Source organism: Cupressus sempervirens, chromosome 3 (assembly GCF_028749045.1).
Source record: "Cupressus sempervirens isolate cs-2001-9-10 chromosome 3, ASM2874904v1, whole genome shotgun sequence".
Taxonomy (NCBI): Eukaryota; Viridiplantae; Streptophyta; class Pinopsida; order Cupressales; family Cupressaceae; genus Cupressus; species Cupressus sempervirens.
In genome coordinates this window covers 884198368-884222791 of record NC_143120.1, presented here as the reverse complement: position 1 = coordinate 884222791, position 24424 = coordinate 884198368, and the positions used below count along the sequence as shown (strand labels likewise).

At 37.2% G+C, this 24424-nt stretch overlaps 1 protein-coding gene across 1 annotated transcript in view; it reads right to left on the bottom strand.

Annotated features, from left to right (window-relative positions):
- The window catches only part of LOC149569626 (origin of replication complex subunit 1B-like), a 45149-nt gene that overhangs the window by 18834 nt on the left and 1891 nt on the right, over positions 1-24424 (bottom strand). Inside the window, exon 2 of the mRNA XM_089822338.1 lies at positions 17531-17666. Coding sequence (XP_089678464.1) covers positions 17531-17666 — 136 coding nt within the window. The remainder of the gene's footprint in view (positions 1-17530; positions 17667-24424) is intronic.

The following is a 24424-nucleotide window of genomic DNA, read 5'->3' as shown; positions in this document are numbered from 1 at the left end:
TGTATTAAGTTGAGAAACTTGACCTTCTATAAGAGTTGGAAAACCCTCGATCACATTACCTAAATGTTCACATTGTTCAACTATTAAAATGGGAGGAGTTGTTGAAGATATAGGAAGAGCCAATGAATTGACTTTTGAGGTCGAGATGGAAGGTGTGAAAATAGCGGTAAACAAATCCACATCATTATCTATCGTACCCAAAAAATGTGCTTCCTGCATAGATGGTTCATGAATTTGTGCAAGCCTCGGAAGAGATATGATCATGACTTCTCCTTCTTCCTCATCTTCTTCATCAAGTCCTGCATCTGATTCTCCTTCTAACTCTTGAACTTGTTCAAGTGTCTGAGATAGTTTAAATCCCTTTCCACCTTTTAATTTGAATTTGAGGGACTTCTTCAAATTCGACGAAGATGCTCCATCTTTACTGGCAATTTCTAATTGTAACTTCCTTCCAAGAGGACCAAAACTTCCACAATCCAAATCCAACTTTGGATTTGACCCTTTTAAGACCTTTAATTTTCAAACACTTGTTGGTGTTTGGCAGAATGGATTGAAATCTATCGAGGATAGAAGTATCTTCCTTTTGTTGCCATTGAATAGGGAAAGGGCATCGTTTATCAAAACCAGTCTGATGATATTCTAGATCAAGAATATTACCATCATCTTCAATTTGGAAATCAAATGAGATCTCGAGCATATTAAGATCAATGATCTACTGCAAAGTCAACCTGTAGTAGTCCATTTTCATTATATCCAACTACATCTGCATGTCAATCCAACTATCTTCTATACAATGGACATGAGTAAATACTCTCTTGATTTTTGAATTCATCTCTTTGTAATCAAAATCAAATCTAGCTTGGAACTTCTTCAACATAACCAACTGAAGTTCTGCTTTCATGGCCTTTGCTTTGTGTACAAAATTGATCATATAATGACTGATCACCAAGGGCTTGGCAGAAGAAATACCAAAACCTAGCCTATGAAGAGCATGTTGATCATATTGAACCTCCATGAGTTGTTTGGTCAATTCCATTAGAATAATCCTGTCGATAGCATACCTAGGTAAGGTATATGGTTCTCCTTTAAAATACTCAACTCTTAAATAAGTAAAAGTTGGAAACTGGATAAAGATGTAACCATATTGATTAACCTTATCCCAAGCCTCATCTAACACTTTTGATAGACAATTGCTTATCAAACAAGCATCGAAAATGTCCAAAGAATGCATCTTGAACTCTCTATAGTGGCACTTGCTATTTGTCAAAGTAATCTAATCATAATATTCCCTAACTAGAACTTGAAGACAATCTCCTTTAGTTGAAAGTCCTAAAAAAGATCCCATAGCAGCAGCAATATAGGCAAGATAAAAATTCATGTAGAATAGTGCCGATGTTCCTACATTGAGCAACTAGTTGCTCACAAAGTGCAGTGTTTATTAGTTCTCCCCAAAAGATATGTTCTTTATTATCAATAATTTGGAATATGAATTTATACATCCATGGTTCAAAATCACTAGAATCCTTGAGAACGCATATTTTACTGAGAAGGATAATCAGATCTTTGTATCCCAGCTTGAAACTGCATCTGTGAATGGTTTTTGGCCATCTTGAGAAATTGTTTCTCTTGGAATCCAACCAATATAGATTAACATATTTATGATAATTCCCTCATTTGCATTCCATATCTCCAAAGATGTTTCTTTAGTCAAATCCACACACTCTACACTCTGCGGCACTTTGAAAATATGTTTAATAACCTCAAGATCAAGGCTTATAATGACATTACTATCAGCATCCTTGATGGTTTTTGACTTCAGACTAAAACACTTTGCACATCCTAGAATAAATTCCAGTTCTAGGGCAGCCATAGGAAAGGAAAACACCAAATGAATATTACTCCTTTCGATGCGTTTCATTTCAAGACTGTCAAGAGCTTTTATCCTTCACAAGAAATCGGTCATATCTACATGCTTGATCTTTGTATCTGACACACTATCAAGAACAGATGTGACTGTTGACACAAAAGTCTGCACCATTGCCTGAGGAACTACTTCTTAGGCGACCTTGTGTAACATGGAAACAGCCTCCGAGCGTGGGACTTGTGCTCTAAGACTGAATCTTCGAAAAAGGCCGGCTTCCTTACTATTAGGATGCACCTACACTACCACTTGAGAGGAAAAGGGAGAAGGAAATTGAAATTAAAATGCAGAAAGGGAAAGAGGGTGATGCACCAAGACAGTAATATGGTCACAACTTTGTCTAGGAATGCACTACGCATCAATGAAACAACCAAAATACACCAACTAAACTATAATCTATCCTCAAAGGAAATACATGCAGGTTTGGAACTGAATGAAGTGTTGAAAGGAAAAGATACTTCACTATGCAGCAATCGCTAACAGACTTGACACAACATGTAGATCTAAGAAAATGGAAAAAAAGCATTCAAAAATAGGGTAGTAAACATGCACAGATTAAAGAATGGCCAGACTGGGTAAGAACAAGGTTTTTTCATTAATGGAAGGCAAAATACAAAGCATAATGCTGCTGCAAAATACAAACTGAGAAGAACCCAGAAAAGGTATTTACAATTGTCTTTTAAAGAGTTCAAGCATAACTCAGATCTAACTTGAAGTTCAAACCCCAACCAAAGTGGAGTTGAGTTGCAAAGAGAAATAAATGAATATCAGAGTAAAATCTGATCTTGAAATCAACCTGCTGTAGTGAAGTGACAGGAAGGGCAAAACGAATGCACCCAGCCTTAAGAAATCAAATCCCATGAGATTTGATCATTACAATCCTTAATGAGGCATGGAGATGCATAAATGTTGGGCAAACAAGGCCAAAGAATGTCATTCGGCATTTAAGAATAGTCCTTGTAACGTGTCATGGCCACAACAAATAAATTCGCACCGCTGTCAAAAAATGCGAGATGGGATAACACACAAGTTAACCCGCTGCAAAAATTTCAGAGTTGACCTGTGTGGAATAAATCTGATTTGCCCCAATAAGATGAGTCATTGATGTAGACCTTCATTTAAATATGGACGGCCAAGATGCTGCAAAAATCTCCTCAACAGATGAATAAAACCCAACCGTAGATGCATATCTTTTTCATTCTTCAACGGACTGCTGAGATGTACTCAAAAATATCCAAGATACTTCTAGATCCAACGACCATTGTATCTTCGCAAGAGCAAAGGGTAGCAATGCGAAAATACGAGAACTGTTCGATTAAAAACATCCTAGCACAAGAAGGATCCACCATGTGGCATGAAACTATTGGTCGGCAGATTTCTTGAATGCACAGTTGAAGAGGCAGCAACAATTTCGCGATTTCGAAAAGAGCAACAAAGTCATTCTCCGAATAGCAAAAATAGTTAACTTAAAATGTTAACCCCAATAGAAAATGCGTGTTAACCCGCAACTCGACACGTGAAGGAAATTAAGCCAACTCGACACACGAAGGAAATTAAGCCAACTCAGTCAATGAACAAGCTGAACTAGCTCGACACATGAAGGAACTGAATCAACTCGGCTTATGAAGAGACCGAGTTAAGACAAGACATTAACCCAACCAAAAAGCGTGTTAACCCGCATCAAAGAATCCAACCCATTGAAGATCTCTCAAACCGGTTATCAATGATGGGTTGAATGGGGAGCAAAAATGGCCAACATTCTTGGCGACTCAAAGAGGATGCTTGCCTGCTAAGCATAGACCAGTGGCCTTAAGCAATCCATTTGGCATAGAGTCACTACCAAGAATTGACGCATTATCCCACCTGCAACTTCACAAAACTCTGCAACCAGCAAAAAACAAAAAACTCTAGGTAGCTCTGAAAAAGGAAGCAAATGCGCTCGTGCACTTATTGGAAAGCTAAAAACACCTAGTCTAATATGTACAAATGTTTACAACACAAAAAATCAAACAAGGCCATTGATTGGCTTGTTGAATTAGCTGCCCTTTCTCACAAGATGGTGTCTCCTTCCATTCATGTAGGTAGCTAAAGCTAGCAGCAAGCATAACAAGCACGCTATTGCATGGAACACCTCCTTCACAATGCTGAAGACAATGAAGCTTTCCAGCACTAGGATGCCTTGGTACTAAGCAAAACATGCTTGCTCTTCCTTGTGGTCCTCTCCCTTATGCTCTGGAATAAGCATGACCGAGGGCAACTTGCATTGCTACAAAGGTAGATGTCTGATGGGGCATCCTCTTGATGGTGTTGGGTCTAGGCAATCAATCTTGATCGCATTGTTCTCTACAACACTTGTATCCTCATGGCCAGCAGGGGTTGGCTCTGATGGTATGGTTGGTGATGTGTGTGTCTCCACTTGCTACAAAAGGGGGGAGGATTGCTCAGCATGAAGTAAGAAAATTTCCGCCTTGGGGGCTCCTATGCTTCAACCGCTTGCAACTGGGCAAGCTTGAGCTTCGTCTCCTCCTAATCTGCAGCAAACCATCTATCAAGGTCCTTAAATTGGGCCACCCTCACCTTAAACTCCAGAGAGCGAAGGTAGGCCAAATCATTCATCTTTATTCTCATAATATGGAGGATTGAAAAGAAAATTATCTTGATAGAGGGGATACATGAAGAAGCGTTTAAACTAGGAACCTCATAAAAAAGTGTGAAAAACACAAAAAGATCAAAAGATCTTCACACAAATCAGCACTTGATCTGTTGAAACTAGAAGATGCATAGAGTCGCCATGGTGTTAGATAAAATGCCTCTAAAGGCTGATTTCATTGAAAATAACACCCAAATTCTCAATGGATGAAGATTACAATAGCTTCCAACTGGACTTGTGCAGCTAAAAATGATTGTCCCACCAAGCATGCCAAAAACAGTTGACACAAAAGTTGATGCAAGAGCATCCAGAGGTATAAGGGCAATCCTGTGTCACCCAAAAAAATGTACTTAGACTTAGTTTCTGTTTTATGTCTTTACATTTTTGGATACCCATTTGGCTCAAATAAAGGTTCCAACTCTCATAGTTCAACTATCAGTGCATTTGAAAATCCCGAAAAAATAGGAGCATGCAATTTGGCCATCATTTTGGTGACCTAGAAGGTGTGACTTGGCCAGATGAAGGTAATTGAGATTTAGAGCATTCCAGAAAAAGAATCAGGTCAAAAGGCCCCACGGTTTGAAAGTTATTGCAGTTTTTCGAGTTTTGGAGACCTCCTAAGAATGCTTCAAAGTCAGGTTTGGGGCATTAAATGACCTCGAAAAGGGTCAAAAAATGGGGGACGAGCGAAGCTTGTCCATAGGGCTATAGAGCGCTTCAAGAGCTTTCCGAAAATGTAAACGGTTCGTCAATCGGAGCTACGGTTCAAAAGTTATGCCTCCCGGAAGTTCGGCTACCGTTTCTGGATTCTTCTAGATTTGCACCGACTTCTAACGCGGCTTCTGGAACCTTCTATTTTGTCGGTGGATGCCTACTAGCACTTTCTAGAATGTACTCCTAGTCCTTAACCCTCCGGGGTCTATTTAAGGAAATTTTTGGCATTGTAAAAGGCAGTTCAGATTGGAGCTTGAGAGGAGGTGCTAAAAGAAGAAATATTCTCCAGATTTATGCTATTGTAAGCTCGCAGGGCATGTTTTGAAGTTTATTTTCTCTGCACTGTTTGTACTGGCATATTTTCTCAGTTAATATAATTCCCCTTTCTATTGTGTCTATTCTGGTTGTTGGGTTGTGTCCCCATCAAGTGGTATCAGAGCCGGTTTTCCTGAGTGTGTAGACAGAGCGCCGACTGTGAGGCAGTTTGCACCAGGACTGTGTGGTTGTGGGTTCAAGTTAGAAGATGCCTCCACGAAGAGAGCGTGGCGGAAGGGCCAGAGCTATTGATCCTGAGGAGGTTAGAGCCCTCCAGAGACAGGTACAAGAATTGCAAGAGGAGCTTCGTAGAGGAGCAAATATTGTCGCAGATGACAATAGTGAGGATGACAATGAAGAGGAAGTAATGGAAGTTGACGGGGAAGTTCTGAATCCTGTAGAGGAAAGGCTTTTTAGGGCCATTTCTAGGTTTGGGAAAAGACCTACAATTGAAGTGGGTATATTTTCGGGAAATTTGAAACCAGATGAGTTGATCGATTGGATCAATGAACTGGACGAATACTTTGAGTATGAGGATATAAGGGACCCAGATAGGGTTAAGTTTGCAAAGGCCAAACTAAAAGGCCATGCCAAAATATGGTGGCAAGAGATTCAACTGGAAAGACTTAGAAGAGGAAAGGAGAAGATCACAAGATGGGATCGCATGGTGGACAAATTGAAGAAGCAGTTCATTCCTGTGGACTATGAGCTTGATCTGTTTAAGAAGATGCATGGGTTAAAGCAAGCAGGAAGATCAGTCCAAGAATATACAGAGGAGTTTTACCGACTCCTGATTAGAGCGGGGCATGCAGAAGCAAATAAGGAGAAGGTTGCTCGTTATATCAGTGGGTTACGACATAGCATCCAGGAGGAATTAAGTCTGGTAAGAATGACCAACGTTGAAGAAGCATACCAGTTTGCCCTACGAGTTGAAGAGAAGCTGAGTAAAAGGTTTGAAGGAAGACAAAGAGGGCGCGGTCAAGGAGGAAGGGGAAGCGGTAGATCCTCTGGAGGCCGCAATGAAACTCAAAAGAAAAATGAAGATGAGGGTACTAGCAGGAACCAGAGGAATGAGGGTTTCAACTGCTCCCGTGATAAAGATTTTGGAAATCAAAGAGAAAGAGGTAGAGGACGTGGACAAGGAAGAGGAGGCTTCCGTGGTACCTGTTTCCATTGCAATGAAGAAGGTCATCGTGCCTTTGAATGCCCTCAACGACAAGGAAGGACAGATAGGAGAGTTGAGGGCCAAGCTAGGGTTGCTCATGTGGATGAGGATGCACAATCATCACATTCAGAGGATACAGAAAGAGGAGAGACCTTGGTAAACGAAAGAGTCCTACTAAGTGGTGAAAATGAACCAGGACAACGGAGGAGTTTGTTCCGTACCAGATGCAAGTGTGAGGATAAATGTTGTGATGTGATCATTGATGGTGGTAGCACTGATAACTTGGTATCCGAAGAGATGGTCTCTAAGCTGAAGCTCAAGAGGGAGAAACATCCCCAGCCCTATCGGATTTCTTGGGTAAAAGATGATTATAAGGTCCTGGTAAGTGAACAATGTTTAGTAAAATTCAAAATTGGAAGTTACCATGATGAAGTTCTCTGTGATGTTATTTCGATGGATGTTTGCCATCTATTGTTGGGTAGACCATGGCAGTTTGATAGACATGCAATACATGATGGACATGCAAACACATACTCTTTGACAAAGGATGGAGTTCGCCACAAATTGAAGCCCATGAAAAAGGAAGGTGAAAAGGTATGTAGCAGTGCTAGAATTTGTCTTGTTGATGGAAGGAAGTTTTTAGATGGCATGAAACATCAGCGTATATGCTATGCTTTGATTCCTAGGAAAGATAAAGAAGGTAGTAGTGAAATACCATTTGAAGTTTCAGATTTACTAGGGGAATTTGGAGATATTATCTCTGATAACGTTCCAGATGGATTGCCACCAGTAAGGCAAATCAGTCATCAAATAGATCTGATTCCAGGAGCTAGTTTGCCTAACAAGGCTGCTCACAGGATGACTCCTACTGAAACAGAGGAGCTAAATAGACAGGTTCAGGAGCTGTTGAGGAAGGGCTTGATTCGAGAGAGCCTGAGTCCATGTGCAGTACCTGCAGTACTTGCACCAAAGAAGGATGGAGAGTGGAGGATGTGTACAGATTCTCGAGCTATAAATAGGATAACCATCAAGTACCGATTTCCTTTACCAAGGATGGATGATCTTATGGACTGCTTGAGTGGAGCTCAGTACTTCACAAAGATAGATCTGAAGAGTGGCTATCATCAGATACGAATTCGAGAAGGAGATGAGTGGAAAACAGCCTTCAAGACCAAGGAGGGTCTTTATGAGTGGTTAGTCATGCCCTTTGGATTGACGAACGCCCCAAGCACCTTCATGCGGCTCATGAATGAGGTACTTAAAAAGTTCTTGGAAAAATTTGTTATTGTCTATTTGGATGATATTTTAATTTTCAGCAAGACTTTGGAAGAACATTTACTGCATATTCGTAGTGTCCTTGAAAGGCTAAGGGAAGAGAAACTGTTAATTAATCTAAAGAAGTGTGTCTTTGCAAAAAGGGAGTTAGTCTATTTGGGATTTGTTATATCACCTGAAGGTCTCAAAATGGATCCAGAGAAGGTAAAAGCCATCTTGGAATGGCCTACTCCAAGGTCTGCTACTGAGGTAAGATCATTTCATGGTCTGGTTAGTTTTTACAGGAAGTTTATTAAGAATTTCAGTGGCATATGTGCACCTCTAACTGATACAATAAGAGGGGATAGAAAAGAGTTCAAATGGACTGCAGCAGCTGCGAGAAGTTTTGAATTGCTGAAGAAGAAGGTGACTGAACAGCCTGTGTTGGCACTTCCAGATTTTAGAAAAGTATTCCAGGTGGACTGTGATGCTAGTGGTAGCGCTATTGGGGCTGTATTAAGCCAAGAAGGTAAGCCTATTGCATATTTTAGTGAAAAATTGAATGATGCAAAGAAGAAGTATTATGTTTATGATCAAGAGTTCTATGCGATAGTTCAAGCCTTAAAGAAATGGAGGCATTATTTATTGCCAAAGGAATTTGTTTTGTATACTGATCATCAGGCATTACAGTACCTAAATAGCCAAGGTAAATTGAATCAGAGGCATATGAAGTGGGTAGAATTCTTGCAGAGTTATACATTTGTGTTGAAGCATAGAAGTGGAAAATCTAACAGGGTTGCAGATGCATTAAGTAGGAGACAGTTGTTGCTTACAACAATGCAGGTTGAAGTAGTTGGGTTTGATGAACTCAAGAATTTGTACCCCGAGGATCCTGATTTTGCTGAAGCATGGAAAGCTTGTAAAGAACCTGTTGCTGTAGATAGAACCAAGTGGTTAGACTATTTGATTCAGGATGGCATGTTGTTCAAAGGCAGTCAATTGTGCATTCCAAGGAGTTCCATGAGGGAAAATCTGATTAAGGAGAAACACAGTGGAGGGATGGCAGGACATTTTGGTCGGGATAAGACCATTTCCATTCTTAGAGAACATTATTTTTGGCCTCAAATTACACAGGATGTGAAGAAGTTTGTACAGAGTTGCCAGGTTTGTCAAGTTGCCAAGGGGTTTAGTCAAAATACTGGCCTATATCAGCCATTGCCTGTTCCATCAAGGCCATGGGAGGACATAAGTATAGATTTTGTTCTTGGATTGCCAAGGACACAAAGGGGTAATGACTCAGTATTCGTGGTGGTTGATAGGTTCTCCAAAATGGCACATTTCATTCCATGCCACAAAACTCATGATGCTGTCCATATTGCAGACTTGTTTTTCAAAGAGGTGGTAAGACTACATGGTCTTCCAAGGAGTATAGTTTCTGACCGAGATACTAAATTTGTGGGGTATTTCTGGAGGACATTATGGAAGAAGTTGAGAACAGACTTGAAATTCAGTTCCACGCATCACCCACAGACTGATGGCCAAACAGAAGTGGTAAATAGAAGTCTGGGCAATTTGCTGAGATGTTTAGTTGGAGATAAGCCCAAGGGATGGGATTTGATTCTACCACAGGCAGAGTTTGCTTATAATAACTCTGTAAATAGGAGTACTGGAAAATCACCATTTCAAATTGTATATGGGAATAGCCCAAGGACTGCACCAGAATTGAGGAAGATAGAACAAGGGGAGAGAACAAGTGCTGAAGCTGAGGAATTTGCTGAACACATCAAGCGTCTACATGAGGAGGTTCAAGCACACATTATCAAGATGAATCAAGAGTATAAAGCTAGGGCTGATGCAAGGAGAAGACATAAGGAATTCCGAGTAGGGGATCTTGTCATGGTGCACTTACGAAAAGAAAGATTTCCAGTTGGTACTTACAACAAGCTGAAAATGAAGAAATTTGGCCCCTGCAAAGTTTTGAAGAAACATAACTCAAGAAATGCATATCGGGTGGAGCTGCCAGATGGTATTCACATTTCTCCCATTTTCAACATTGCAGATTTGACAGAGTATCATGATGATGGTGCTGATGAGGAGTTGGTTTTAGAGCCATGTCCAATTCCTGCTTCTAAGCAGGAGGAGATAGAAGACATTCTAGATCAACGTGTGGGTAGGAGTACCAGAAACAGGCAGTATGAAGAGTATTTGGTAAAATGGAAAGGACGGCCGATCGAGGACTCAACTTGGATTTCAGCAGCTGAGGTTTCCCATTTGGGATTTCCTCTACCATCCATAAAGTGACAGGGTCACTTTTCAATCTACCCTGGGTGTCTGATGCAGGAGCATCCAGAGGTATAAGGGCAATCCTGTGTCACCCAAAAAAATGTACTTAGACTTAGTTTCTGTTTTATGTCTTTACATTTTTGGATACCCATTTGGCTCAAATAAAGGTTCCAACTCCCATAGTTCAACTATCAGTGCATTTGAAAATCCCGAAAAAATAGGAGCATGCAATTTGGCCATCATTTTGGTGACCTAGAAGGTGTGACTTGGCCAGATGAAGGTAATTGAGATTTAGAGCATTCCAAAAAAAGAATCAGGTCAAAAGGCCCCACGGTTTGAAAGTTATTGCAGTTTTTCGGGTTTTGGAGACCTCCTAAGAATGCTTCAAAGTCAGGTTTGAGGCATTAAATGACCTCGAAAAGGGTCGAAAAATGGGGGACGAGCGAAGCTTGTCCATAGGGCTATAGAGCGCTTCGAGAGCTTTCCGAAAATGTAAACGGTTCGTCAATCAGAGCTACGGTTCAAAAGTTATGCCTCCCGGAAGTTCGGCTACCGTTTCTGGATTCTTCTAGATTTGCACCGACTTCTAACGCGGCTTCTGGAACCTTCTATTTTGTCGGTGGATGCCTACTAGCACTTTCTAGAATGTACTCCTAGTCCTTAACCCTCCGGGGTCTATTTAAGGAGATTTTTGGCATTGTAAAAAGCAGTTCAGATTGGAGCTTGAGAGGAGGTGCTAAAAGGAGAAATATTCTCCAGATTTATGCTATTGTAAGCCCGCAGGGCATGTTTTGAAGTTTATTTTCTCTGCACTGTTTGTACTGGCATATTTTCTCAGTTAATATAATTCCCCTTTCTATTGTGTCTATTCTGGTTGTTGGGTTGTGTCCCCATCAAAAGTCTACACCCTTCCCTGAGGAACTACTTCTTCAGCAATCTCTGGAGAAGGCTGACTTCCTTACTATCAAGATGCACCTACACTACCACGTAAGAGGAAAAGGGAGAAGGAAACTGAAATTAAAATGCAGAAAGGGAAAGGGGGTGATGCACCAAGATAGAAATATGGTTACAACTCTGCCTATTAATGCACTATGCATCAATGAAACAACCAAAATACACCAACTGAACTCTAATCTATCTTCAAAGGAAATACATGTAGGTTTGGAACTAATTGAAGTGCTGAAAAGAAAAGATACTTCACCATACAGCAACCGCTAATAGACTTGACACAACATGTAGATCTGAGAAAATGGAAAAGAAGTATTCAAAAATAGCGCAATAAACTTGCACAAATTAAAGAATGGCCAAACTAGGTAAGAACAAAGTTTTTTCAGTAATGGAAGGCAAAAATGCAAAGCATAATGCTGCTGCAAAATACAAATAGAGAAGAACCCAAAAAAAGTATTTACAACTGCCCTTTAAAGAGTTCATGCATAACTCAGATCTAACTTTAAGTTCGAACCCCAACCAAAGTGAAGTTGAGTTGCAATGAGCAATAAATGAATATTAGAGTAAAATTTGATCTTGAAATCAACCTACTATAGTGAAGTGACGAAAAGGGCAAAACAAATGCACCCAACCGTAAGAGATCAAATCCCATGAGATTTGATCATTACAATCATTAATGAGGCATGGAGATGCATAAATGTCATACAAAGAAGGCCAAAGAATGGCATTCAGCATTAAAGAATAGTCCTTGTAACATGTCATAGCCGCAACAAATAAATTTGCACCGCCATCAAAAAATGTGGGATGGGATAACACGCGAGTTAACCTACCATGAAAATTTCAGAATTGACCTGTGTGGAATAAATCTGATTTGCCCCAATAAGATGAGTCATCAATATAGATCTTCATTTAAATATGGACGGCCAAGATGCTGCAAAAATCTCCTCAACAGATGAATAAAACCCAACCGTAGATGCATATCTTCTTCATTCTCCAACAGACGACTAAGATGTACTCAAAAATATCCAAGATGCTTCCAGATCCAACAACCATCATATCTTCGCAAGAGCAAAGGGCAGCAATGCAAAAATATGAGAATAGTTTGATGAAAAGCATCCTAGCACAAGAAGGATCCACCATGTGGCATGAAACTGTTGGTCAGCACATTTCTTGAATGCACAGTTGAAGAGGCAGCAACGATTTCACGATTTCAGAAAGAGTAGCAAAGTCATTCTCTGAAATGGCAAAAATGGTTAACGCAAAATGTTAACCCCAGCAAAAAATGCATGTTAACTCGCAACTCAACACGTGAAAGAAATTGAGCCAACTCGGTCAATGAACAAGCTGAACTAGCGCAGCACATGAAGGAACCTAACCAACTCGGCTCATGAAGAGACTGAGTTAACACGAGACGTTAACCCAACCAAAAAGCGTGTTAACCCACATCAAAGAACCCAGCACATTGAAGATCTCTCAGATCAATTAGCAATGATGGGCTGAATAGGGGGCAAAAATGGCCAACACTGACTTGGGATGGAGTTGCATGAGCCAACTCTTTATCATATTGATATTTCATTTTGCCTTTCGATCTTGCAGATGAGGGCATCCCTTGAGCTTGTGCTGCAACATAAAAATTTCAAAATGTGAACACATCATCAGAAGATATTGCTTCCATAAAAGCATTGATTCTTTATCAACAACAAAGCTTCGAAGTATGGATTAGACACTTCGAAGATCTAATATGATGATCTTGAAAAGAAACAACATGCATATGTGAAGGCTGGAGTATAGCATGAGGGGATGAAAATATGAGGTGGAAGTGAGCGTTTATGAATATGCTTTAAAACATGAAAGTGGAATGCATGGGAATGCATGCAAATGAAAAATTTTGACTTCTAAAAAGTGACTTTAAGTCAAAAACGAGATTTCAAGATGCCATTGCACGAAAAGTGAATTGCATGTATATGTGACATGCAATTGGGAATGAAAAGTGAGATTGCATGAAAATGCGGATGGAAGGTGAGTTTACATGTATTTGCATGCAAAAGATGAGATGCAATGTATTGTGACATGAAATGGGGGAATTACATGTAATTGCTCATGAAGTCTAATTGCATATGAAAGGAATGGATGCAATGCGCCTTGGCATGTAGTGATGGAGGTAAAATGACAAGATGCACTTGCATTCATTGATGGAAGATTGAGTAAAGTGAAACGTGCTCAAGTTCTTGGGAAAGAACTTGCAACTTCTTCCAAATGAAGAAAAATAAGAAAACAAACAAGCAAACAACGAAAACAAGCACAAAAGAAACACCTACCTTCAAACATGTCAATAAGCAAGATAACTCAACATGCAAACTCGAATTTGGAATTTGGGAAAAAATCAAAAGTATGAAAATGAGACTTTTCATCATTTTTAAAGAGGAAATACACTTTTCATGGCATCTATATCAACAAATGTGAAATATCAAGCTAAAATATGCATTAAATCAGCAAGATAAGCATGAATTAATTAGCAAAATGGAAAATGTCCACTTACTTGAAGATTAATATGCCAAATATGAAGGGAATGAAGTTCCAACTTTGACAAATTCTCAAAACAAATTTGGACCTCTTCAACCTTGCAATGATGAATTCGAAATGAGCATCCAATGAGGCATTTTTGGATGAGAATGCCCAAAACGTGCCCTAATATCCCTCTCAACTCCAACGTTTTTAATAAATGTAAGATTATGGGGCATTTTTGGCAAAAAAATGTGTTTCAAAACTCCCCCAAATGAATCGTTTTGGGTAAATAAAAGGCAAAAACGTGATCCCAAGAACAATCACATGGCTCAAAAACCCCAAATTGACTCCTTCATGGACCAAAATGTGATCGGTAATACCATGAAAATGAGCATTTTTTGTTAAAAACATGACTGCAAATCGGTATAAAAAGAACAATTTTGGCATGAAATCAAACGTCCATGGCATAGAAATGCCAAGAAATGCAAAAGCACCTCTCCTCTTGGGATTTTCAAGTCATTCCATGATCAAATCTAAGCATTTGAGTTTCTTGGACGGCATATGCATGAAGTTTTGCCTTCAATCTTCAAAAACGGGCTTTTGGAAAACAAATGCATGCTCTTGAATGCAAATTGCACCTTTTAGATGCATTTGCATGTTTTAAAAACTTCAAATTTGGCCTCCTAGTCAAAAACACACCTTTTTGGTGCATATACATATTTTTAAAACTCCAAAAAAATGACCTAAAGGCAAATGTACCTTTTAGGTGTTGCATGTAAGCAATGAGAGCCATAAGTGAAAATGCACCTTTTATGTGCAATTGCATGTTTTGAATTTAGCACAAAAATGTGTCTATAGGCAAAATGCACCTTTTAGATGCTATTGCACATTTTAAAACATATATAATTACATGTTTTTTGTGTTTTTACATGACATTTCTATTCGAACCACCTTTTAGGTGCAATTGGATATTCTGAATTTAAAATGTGCTTGTAGACATATTTGCACAACTTAAATGATGAATTAAGAATATGTCAATTTAATTTTTGAATAAATATACTTAAATGGGTCATAAATAATATTTACACTATATAGTTCATATAGTATATGGAAATATTATCTTAACAAGTAATATTTATCAAGATGTTTTAATTTAAAACTAAACAATTAAATTAGGCTATATAGTTATATAGTCACTTAAGTGAAAAATTAAAAAGCAGCTCAACTTAAAAATATAACATAAACTGCACTATAGTTACTTTAAGTGAAAAATTGAAATGATAAAATAACTTTAAAACATAATATAAAGTGAATTTATGTTATATTTTTCAAAAAAGTGAATGTCAACTTAAAAATATAACATGATATTTTTAATTTGTGCAGTTGCACCAAAAAATTCTACTTTTTGGGCACTAAAATAGTCAAATATTTTGATTGCCAACTCCAATTAAGCCCTAAGATAGAACAAATTGAAGGGAAAACCGAAAACAATGATTTGAGTAAAACCAAAAGGCCCAAAGCCAACAAAAACACACTCAAAAACGAGAAAAAGGACGTTGAAGGCTTCAAAAATCAAACATAGGCTCAAAAAATAGAGAAACTAAAAAGACTTGACGAAAGCTTTCAGTAAAAGGATTCATTATATAAATTGAAATTGATTGATTGATCAATACTAACCAAATACATAATGAACTAAACTCAGAGAAATGCAAAACTAAGTTAAAAAAGTTTTGTACTGTTACCTACATTTTGTGGTGACATAATGCAAGACAACGTGGCTGACAAGCTGTTACTCGCTAATCCTGTTCACTCTTGAGGCCAAACAGGACCACCATGATGCTCAATTGTTTTCTCTTGCTGACAGAACACGTGATGGTCTCCCTTAGCACCACCCTCGATAAAGAGCTACAACAGACATCCAAAATACTGTTAACAGATTGATTGGTTGTGATTCTTGTAAAGGCCTTCTACTGAGTGGCCTGTTGTGGAAGGCTTTAAATGGCACGTCCATATGCCACAACTCATTGATAGTTTCTCCACATTTTTGCTTCTATTCAATGTAATGTGGCTAATGCGTTTATGTTGATATAAATCTCTGTTCAGTTCTATCTGCTGTGTTTGCTCACTGCTGGACCAGCTAGTGTTACTGAACATTGTTCCACTTTGTTTGCACTGCTCAATGCTCTAGAAAACTTGTCTACTGATCTATTGATATCTTAATAAAATATGCTTATTTCAAAAAGAGATATCTTCAATGATTTTAGTATTGACAGTTTCTTCAATGAGTTGTCTATCAATATTATCCAGGCTTTAGTTTAAACTTGAAAAGTTGAAACTACTGGATCAGAAAATTTAATAAGACTGAATTATAGACAAAGCCAAAGGTATTTTTTTAAGGTTGAACGTTGCACAAAAGTTTGGTGAGTGATGGCATAGTAGTTTAGCAGGATGCATAAGCCAGATGACCTTCACTGGTGGTTTCTTGGCTGTTTATTACTTAATAAAGGAAAATCAAATTCTGCTCAGATTTTAGGTAAGCAAGATTGTATGTCCAAAAAATACTACCACAAACATTTCTTCTCTCGATCATGGTTCACTGCTGACTTTTGTCCTTTTCATGTCACAATCCCACTGGAAGGTTGATCTTGTGGATGGTCTACAAATTTCGCTGGTTTTCCCTGGCTTTTCAGAAAATTATATTTTTTGTAGATAAGTATGATACTGCTCAAAAATGATCATATGATGGTTTTCATTTAGTTTCCAGTTGATACTTGCAATGTTGAATTTATCCAGAGGAACCTACTAATCTTGGAAGTTTTAAAAATTAACATGCTACATCTGAGAAGAACTGAAAGAGCAAAATTTACCTCCATGTGAGAATCTTTTATATAGTATGTTCTACTCATATTAAAGAAACAAATCTGTGATATATCAGCATCAAAGCACTTCCTCTTAGATGTCCCTTCAGGACAGCAATTTGATCAATCACAAGATGGTATTGGCACAATTTTGTATGCTATGTAATAGCATCAACACCAACAATGAAGGAATTGTAGCTATCCTGTTACTAATTCAATACTGGGCGCAATAAATGAAGCATTTCACTGGAAAATGGGTTGGAGGTTCAAGTAATTCTTAATTTTCGACTAGTAATTATACAATCTAAGTCTGTTCAATTGAAAGCAAATTTGCTGTAGTCCAACTCTTTGCCCAACATCTTTATTTTTTTTGTGATTTATACATTTTGGCTTCATTTGTGTTTTTCTCTGTACACGATTTCATCAACTTTCACTTTTAGCGTGAGCATTTTAGCCACATTGCAACCATCCAGAACGGTGCATTCACAGGCCAAATAGTTTTTGATCTCACAAACCCACCATTTGACTCAGTGCCATACAAAATACTTTTCCAGGAACATTACTTTATGTCTGCAGGCTACAAAAGTAAATGGTAACACTTGAATAACTTTGTCATTATAATCTCTAGTTTTTAAAATGTAGATAATAATCATAAGTATAGTGATGCAACTTTAACCTGAGCTTATTCTTTGTTACAAAAAACTCAAGTACAAATATCATGTCATAAAATTTTAAAATAGTAGAATGTGAATGTACATCCTGGATTGAACAGGTAAGGCTTATCCTTAAAGCTCCAGCTAATATGTGAAAAATGAATAAATAACTTGATTGTTTTTGATAAAATAATGTATAATGGGTATCTAAAACCTGTAGTTCCCCTTGCTGGAGCATAGAAAGTTCAGCAACATCTAGCGTACCTCATTGTCATCAAAATGATTAGTTTGAAAAAGCTCCCTCTTAAGGTTATGAGGTTGTCTTCCAATAGTTGTCTCTTCAGGTATAATAAACCAGCATCCTGTAAACTGGTATGAACCACCTGGTTCCTTCCATAACCTATACAAAAAATTGTGAGAAGATCAACTCCTGCACAAACAACTGTTACAATATGCATAATTCATGCCAAGTGATAATAAGTTGCAACCCTTCTGTATTTTTGTAATAGGATTAGTAATAACATGCCAGGAATATAATCTACTCTATATCTTACAGATAGGAAGGGATGCATTCAGAATGTTTATTTCCTTTATAGTGTCCCATAACAGATTCTGTCTAGAAATACTTTTATACAGGTACATATTTATGAGTTTATAAAGGACGGTTTTCATTTAAGGAAAACTATATCTAAATAAACCTTTTGAAAACAGAGAAGTATGTGTGAAACACATCCATGCTATAAGCTACTGCATTTGGAGTGTTCATAGCTAGTCCATGGTGCATTGATAATGTCTTTGTTTAGGAGAAAGCTGGTCCTTGCGGAAGCAATTACTAAATGAAAGACAGGGACATTTAGAGGTTTGTTAAACCATTTAATGGTTAAATACATTATTATTAAATATGAATAATGTTAATAATATTAATTTATAAGGAAAACACCAAAACTTTGCTGTGGTTTGGTTAAAGAGAAGCAAAAAAAATGAGAGAACAAGGGTAGGAAGAGAAGAGAAGTGAAAAAAGGATTTGAGAAAGGAGAACAGAATTTAGAATCAAGATGGATTGCTATAGAAAATTGCAAGCAGTTGATCCTAAAAAGATATGTCATGTCCCCTTTTCAAATTAAGGAAAATAATTTAATTAGAAGTTGCCAAAAAAGTAACTATAATATTATAAAAGGCAAGTTATATTTATTATTAAATTAGAATATAACAAAAGTGATATTTTATAAAGATGATATCAAAAGTGTCACCAAGACAGACAAATTGAAATATTAAAATACAATCAAAAAGAATTTCTAGAGACTTCTTGAAAGCTAAAAATAAAAAGCAAAGGATTATAAAAGAAGTTGGGCTTGAAGAAAATTCTCTCTTGTATGTTGTCAAAAAACAACTTTCTTGAAGATTGAGAATATGGCGTTCACCTTCTAATCAGAGGATAAAAGCCTTTTTTATTTTTGGATTGGAATTTGGGACTAAAACCCTCGTATCTGTGAGAAGTGATTTGACCCAAATATTGCATGTGCGTGGGAAGATTATTTTAAGAGTTTTTTGAAAAAATAAAAAAGTTGTGCAGAAAAATGTAGCTTATATATAGTTACAGGTTATCAATTGAATATTTGAATAACTTTTCAACTTTCTAATTGGTATTTTTCAATGAATTCTCAAATTTTATATAGGATATGTGTTTGTAATGATTTTGTGAATATTAAAACAATTGGATGTTCAAAAGCAATATTATTAGTATATCTCTGGCCTAGACATACTCTTTATTATTAGAAATTTCATTCCAAGACCATACCTTTAATATAACTGATAAGCCAATGGTTAGAATCACCATAAATATGTAGAAATGAAGTTATGAACAATATATAATTGATGATTGTCACTGTCACATAAAATTGGTGGAGTTATTCTTCTATAGGACAATGGATGAATTGAAAGTTATAAATGATGCGACAATAGCAGTAAAGAAAATACACAAAGAGGAAAAAGAAAAAGAGCCAGATTGAATCAACTCCAAGCAAGAAGGGGAAAAAGAAAAGCAAGTAGAACATCAGAAATAGAGAAATTTTGTGTGCATAGTCTGAGATTCATACCAGAAATTATATAAGATAAACCCCAAACTCGTATAAAATTAAAAACAAAACATACCCCAATCTGTAAACTGCCAAATAGAGAATCCGAAAAGGCAGAATTCCCAGGCAAGAATAGCCTCTTCTTGGGCTATTCGTGAAACCAGCATAAACAAGAATCTTCACTCTCTAAATGAACTCGCGGTTGTGAATCATTTGTAACAAAGTTATCCCTCTGCTTATCATCTTCTCTCCTGCATCTATAGCTACTCATAGGTAATTTCAAACTGATTTCCTTCTGTTAATCTTAACCATTTTGTTTGCAGGTGGTGGGAGGAAGGTGTTGGAGAAGAGCATTGTTCTATGACATCATCTGCTCTGCCATTTAGAGAAGATGTTTGGGTGAAATGGGATGCAGTATCAAAGAAATAAAATATACCCACCATAGAGCAACAGGAAACAAACATGGGAAGGGGCCCAAATAACCACAGAAGAGGGAGAAAGATAAGTACAATGCCCCGAACCCCAATGACCAGAGGTAGCCTCCTTTGCTCAACGCATTGCCCACAAAATAAATTGACAGAGTGTGCTGGCAAAATACTTATCACTGTGAACATTATCAGAAGACTTGCATGGCTGTAGTAACCTACTGACTTTAAAAAGGTTTTGAAGGAAGGAGTTGGAGAAGAGCATTGTTCTATGACATCATCTGCTCTGCCATTTAGAGTAGGTGTTTGGGTGAAATGAGATGCATTATAAAAGAAATAATGTACACCCACCATAAAGCAACAGGAAACAAACATGGGAAGGGACCCAAACAACCACAGAAGAGGGAGAAAGAGAAGTAAAATGCACCGAACCCCAATGACCAGAGGTAGCCTCCTTTGTTCAATGCATTGCTCACAAAATAAATCGACAGAGTGTACTGGCATAATACTTATCACTGTGAACATTATCAGACTTAGCAATGCACACAAATCTTTTAATCGCTGGAACTTCATGACAAAGTTGCAAGACAGACAGAAATTTTCAAGCATCCCTGGTTAAATATCCTGAAGGAAGAACTAGATGGCATTTTCTCACACTTTTTATAACGTGACTATTTAAGGACACAGTTTTACACAACATACTCTGTTCAAGGAGATGCCTACTCTTTCTCAATTACTCTCTATATTGTCCAATTCTGACATTAAAGATCATTCTTATAACTCATCAAAATTGTGAAACTGAAGAGTCTTTTCCCAGATATTTGTTGCTAGAATCACAAATCTTAACCATTGTCTCTCAAACTGTCCAAAAAATGTCCTTGAAATCAATCAGGCTCATTGCAACTGAATTGTTTGCTCAGATGCTATAATGACTGGGTAATGAATCTGAACAAAGTTATTAGATATTGTATTGTTAAGAAAACAGAATGTGTACAAGCCTAGTTTTAATGCTGAGCATATGGTGTCCATGATCTTGCCAACCATAATACCTACCAAGATAATGATGTGGAAAGCTTTTTCATAATACCAGAGGATGCAACAAAAGTACATCCATGCGCTTTCATCCTAATCTGATACTTCACATAGGCCAGACACATCCCTGCTGAACTGTCTTGTACCGAGAGTGCTCTTGCCAAGGACGGCTAGGAGACTGCAAGAACAGTACTTCTTCTGATTATTAAAAATCAATCTCACAATTTTTTGCATAAACTATTTCTGAATGACTCTAGACTATAAATAGGAAATTGACCGGGTAATCAATCTGAACAAAGTTACTGGATATTGTATTGTTGAGAAAATAGATTGAGTGAAATGCCTAGTTTTGATGCTGAACATGTGTACATGATCTTGCCAGCCATAATGCCTACCAAGATAGCAGCATAGTTTCTTATACAGTAGGATGATGTGGAAAGCTTTTTCACAATAACAGAGGATGCAGCAAAAGCACATCCATGTACTTTCATCCTAATCTGCCATAACACCTACCAAGATAGCAGCGTAGTTTCTTATACGGTATTATGATATGGAAAGCTTTTCCAAAGAACCTGAGGATGCAATAAAAGCACATTTATGTGCTTTGATCCCAAATCTCATCCTTCACATAATCCAGATCTCATCCCTGCTGAAATTTACCAAGAGTGGTCTTGCCAAGAATGGTTAGGAGACTGTAAGAGCAGTACCTCTTTTGATTATTGAATCCATCTCACAAATTATTGCATAAACACTTTCTGAATAACTCTTGACTATAAATAGAAAATGCTAAAAAGAGCACAATGTAAAACTAGCAAGGGCTCTTTGCTCTAAAAATAGGAACTGCTACAAATAGCATAGGCCTTAAACAGTTCCAACTACAGAATACGCTGATCTTCGAAACTGATAAGCTATTTTTAGTGCAGGCTAAAACTAGACTTAGGGGTAGGTGACTCTAAACCACTTCAATGATTCTGTATATTTACCTCAACTACATTTTTTCACGGATCTGAAAAATTGGAAAAATGTTGAATGGATGATTTGCTTTGTTCCAGTCAACAATAATGTAAGTAAGACACTTATTCATATTGGAAAGTGTAGAAATTTGAATTAGTTTCTTCAACATTTGCATTTCTATATAGAAGTGCACCTATCCTCACATGCACATGCCTGGGGTTTTTATCTAATATTTTTGAGAATTATTTGGCTTTGTTCAGGCACGTGCCTAACCATGTGCTCCTTAAAATTTAGACCAATTCATTCTTTCTTGATGAGTGCATGTTTTACTTTGCATTCACTCCTTTCTTTCTTCCTTGCGGAACTTCTTCCTTTGTTATGATTTCACAAATCTACAAATGTTTTTGCTTAAGCGTGGTCTCCTTTGACACACATAAATAATTTGGAATAAAAGAATAAATTTAACTATATTTTGTATCTATTAATATGTGCCTATAATTAACTTGAAATTTTGATTTTTTTTAGGTTCAGAGTTTGGAATAAAAGAACAAATTTAAAAATATTTGGTACGTATTAATGTGTGCCTATAATTAACTTGAAATTTTAAAAATTTTAAAGGTTTGGGTCTTCAGTAAAGATCAGTCCTTAGGCATTTGTCTTCACAATGATGGATTATTGTATTTAAAGGATCGCCGTGAATGTTCTTTATGTTGAGTCTCTAAGTAAACATATTCTATGGTATATTCCATCTTTGCCAATTCAGTTTCATCATTTATGCTTTATAAATGAAGAGTTATATCCCCTTCATATGCTAACAGTTTTATGCACTGAAATACAATTGTTATATTATGTTTGCTGGTTTGGCTTCATCATATATGTTTTATAAATAAAGAGTTATATTCCCTTAATATGCTAACAGTTTTATATGCAGTGAAATACAATTATTGGCCATATGCATTGTGACTACAATAAATTTTCTTATTACTTCTTGCAAGGAGGAGGCATTACAAAGGTCATTGAGAATGCTGGTTTTGAGGCAGATATTTGCCATCGGTGGTTGGGTGGAACTGGTTCATGGTTCATCCAGCAGAGGCTCTAAGTATTCTTAGCCACACAACAACGGACCATCAAGCCACCTACCGTCACATACACATCTACCATGAGAGTTGTAACTACAACAACTGCAACAACTGATAAAATTGCCATTAACCAATTTATTTCAAGGGAAGTTAGAATTTTGTTTGCAAGCTCACATTTTGATTCTGGCACAGAAGATGTTCCCCCTGTTTTAAATCCTTTATGACTGTAAATCTTCATTGAATCATCTCTTTTGAAGAAGAATATACCATCATTATAACATTTAGTTTGTTATTAACAACCCTCATACGTTGTGCCTTCTTTGTTTCCCTCATTGCACTTTCACTGTCATGTCTTACTAAACATGACTTTTTATGTGTTGTACCATGTGTGATACTTGACTATTACATTTCTTGTCTCATGTCTTACATAGAACAAAAAAACATGAATTGCAAGTTCAGAATTCTTTTTGAAATTACTCAGCGATGCATGAATCTTTCCTATCAATTGAATGTTTTAACTTTAGTTAGTTCTGTTATCTTCCTTCCAGCCTCTGCATACTTGCGGTTGGCTCTGTATTCCCTATAAACAGCATGTAGTATGTAATGTTGTTGTTGATCAAGACATGGAATTTCATCCGGATGAAAAAACTATCTAGGATGAACATGAAAAAATAAGGCAATTTTCCTTTCCACCAATATCCATCATCCTGCTTAATACCAATAATATTTAATATACAGTTGTCCAATCCCAAGGACTAATTTTCCCCCTCTGCCTAATGCATCATAGCACTGGTATGCAAGAAAAGAGCCTCATAATTGTGCAGTTGAAACTTTACTGAAAGAAATATTAGCATGTAAAAGGGTTATGGACGATGGTAAAACCAAGGGCCATGGGTTTGTGAATTTTGAACTGGAAAAAGCTGCAGCTGCAGCTGCTGCAATTGAAAATATTAATGGAACTGGAATACTGGGAAAGCATTTTTAAGTAGATTCTGTCAATTTGAATCTGAACGTTTGAATACAAGTAGTGTTCATTGAAATTGCAGGATGTAGTTTGAACACGTTATAGAAGATGCCCTGCAAATTTTCTCCTCCACATTCTATCTTTCTTGACAGGTAGCATGAAGGATTTTGCCATACACAAAAACAAAACTCTCGGCTGGAGCTTAAGGAGTATATGACAGAGCCATTGCTTGACTTTTATGACATTTTTTTCATATTGAATTAGATTCAATGGCTTAATTGATATTTTATCCTAGATTTCTTGTTTTTGACTTTCCTTTTTCAAACATACTAGGGACGTTTTAGGACATGAAAGTGCAATCTCTCTGCTGCAGCAATTCAAACAAAAGTTCTGCTTTTTAAAATTGCTTGCATTTGTATTTCATTTCATTTATTGAATTATTTCTGAATCACACATTTAATGCAGCACTAGAGACTAGCGAGATGACAACTTGGTTGCAACAAGATACATTCTTTTGGAGTACATGAACATATGTCAGCTTTTCCTAGGATATCAAGAATCAAGTGTTTGAATCTTGGGTTGGGTTGAAGTTTGAATTTTTTATCAGGTTTTGGTAACTTATTAATGTG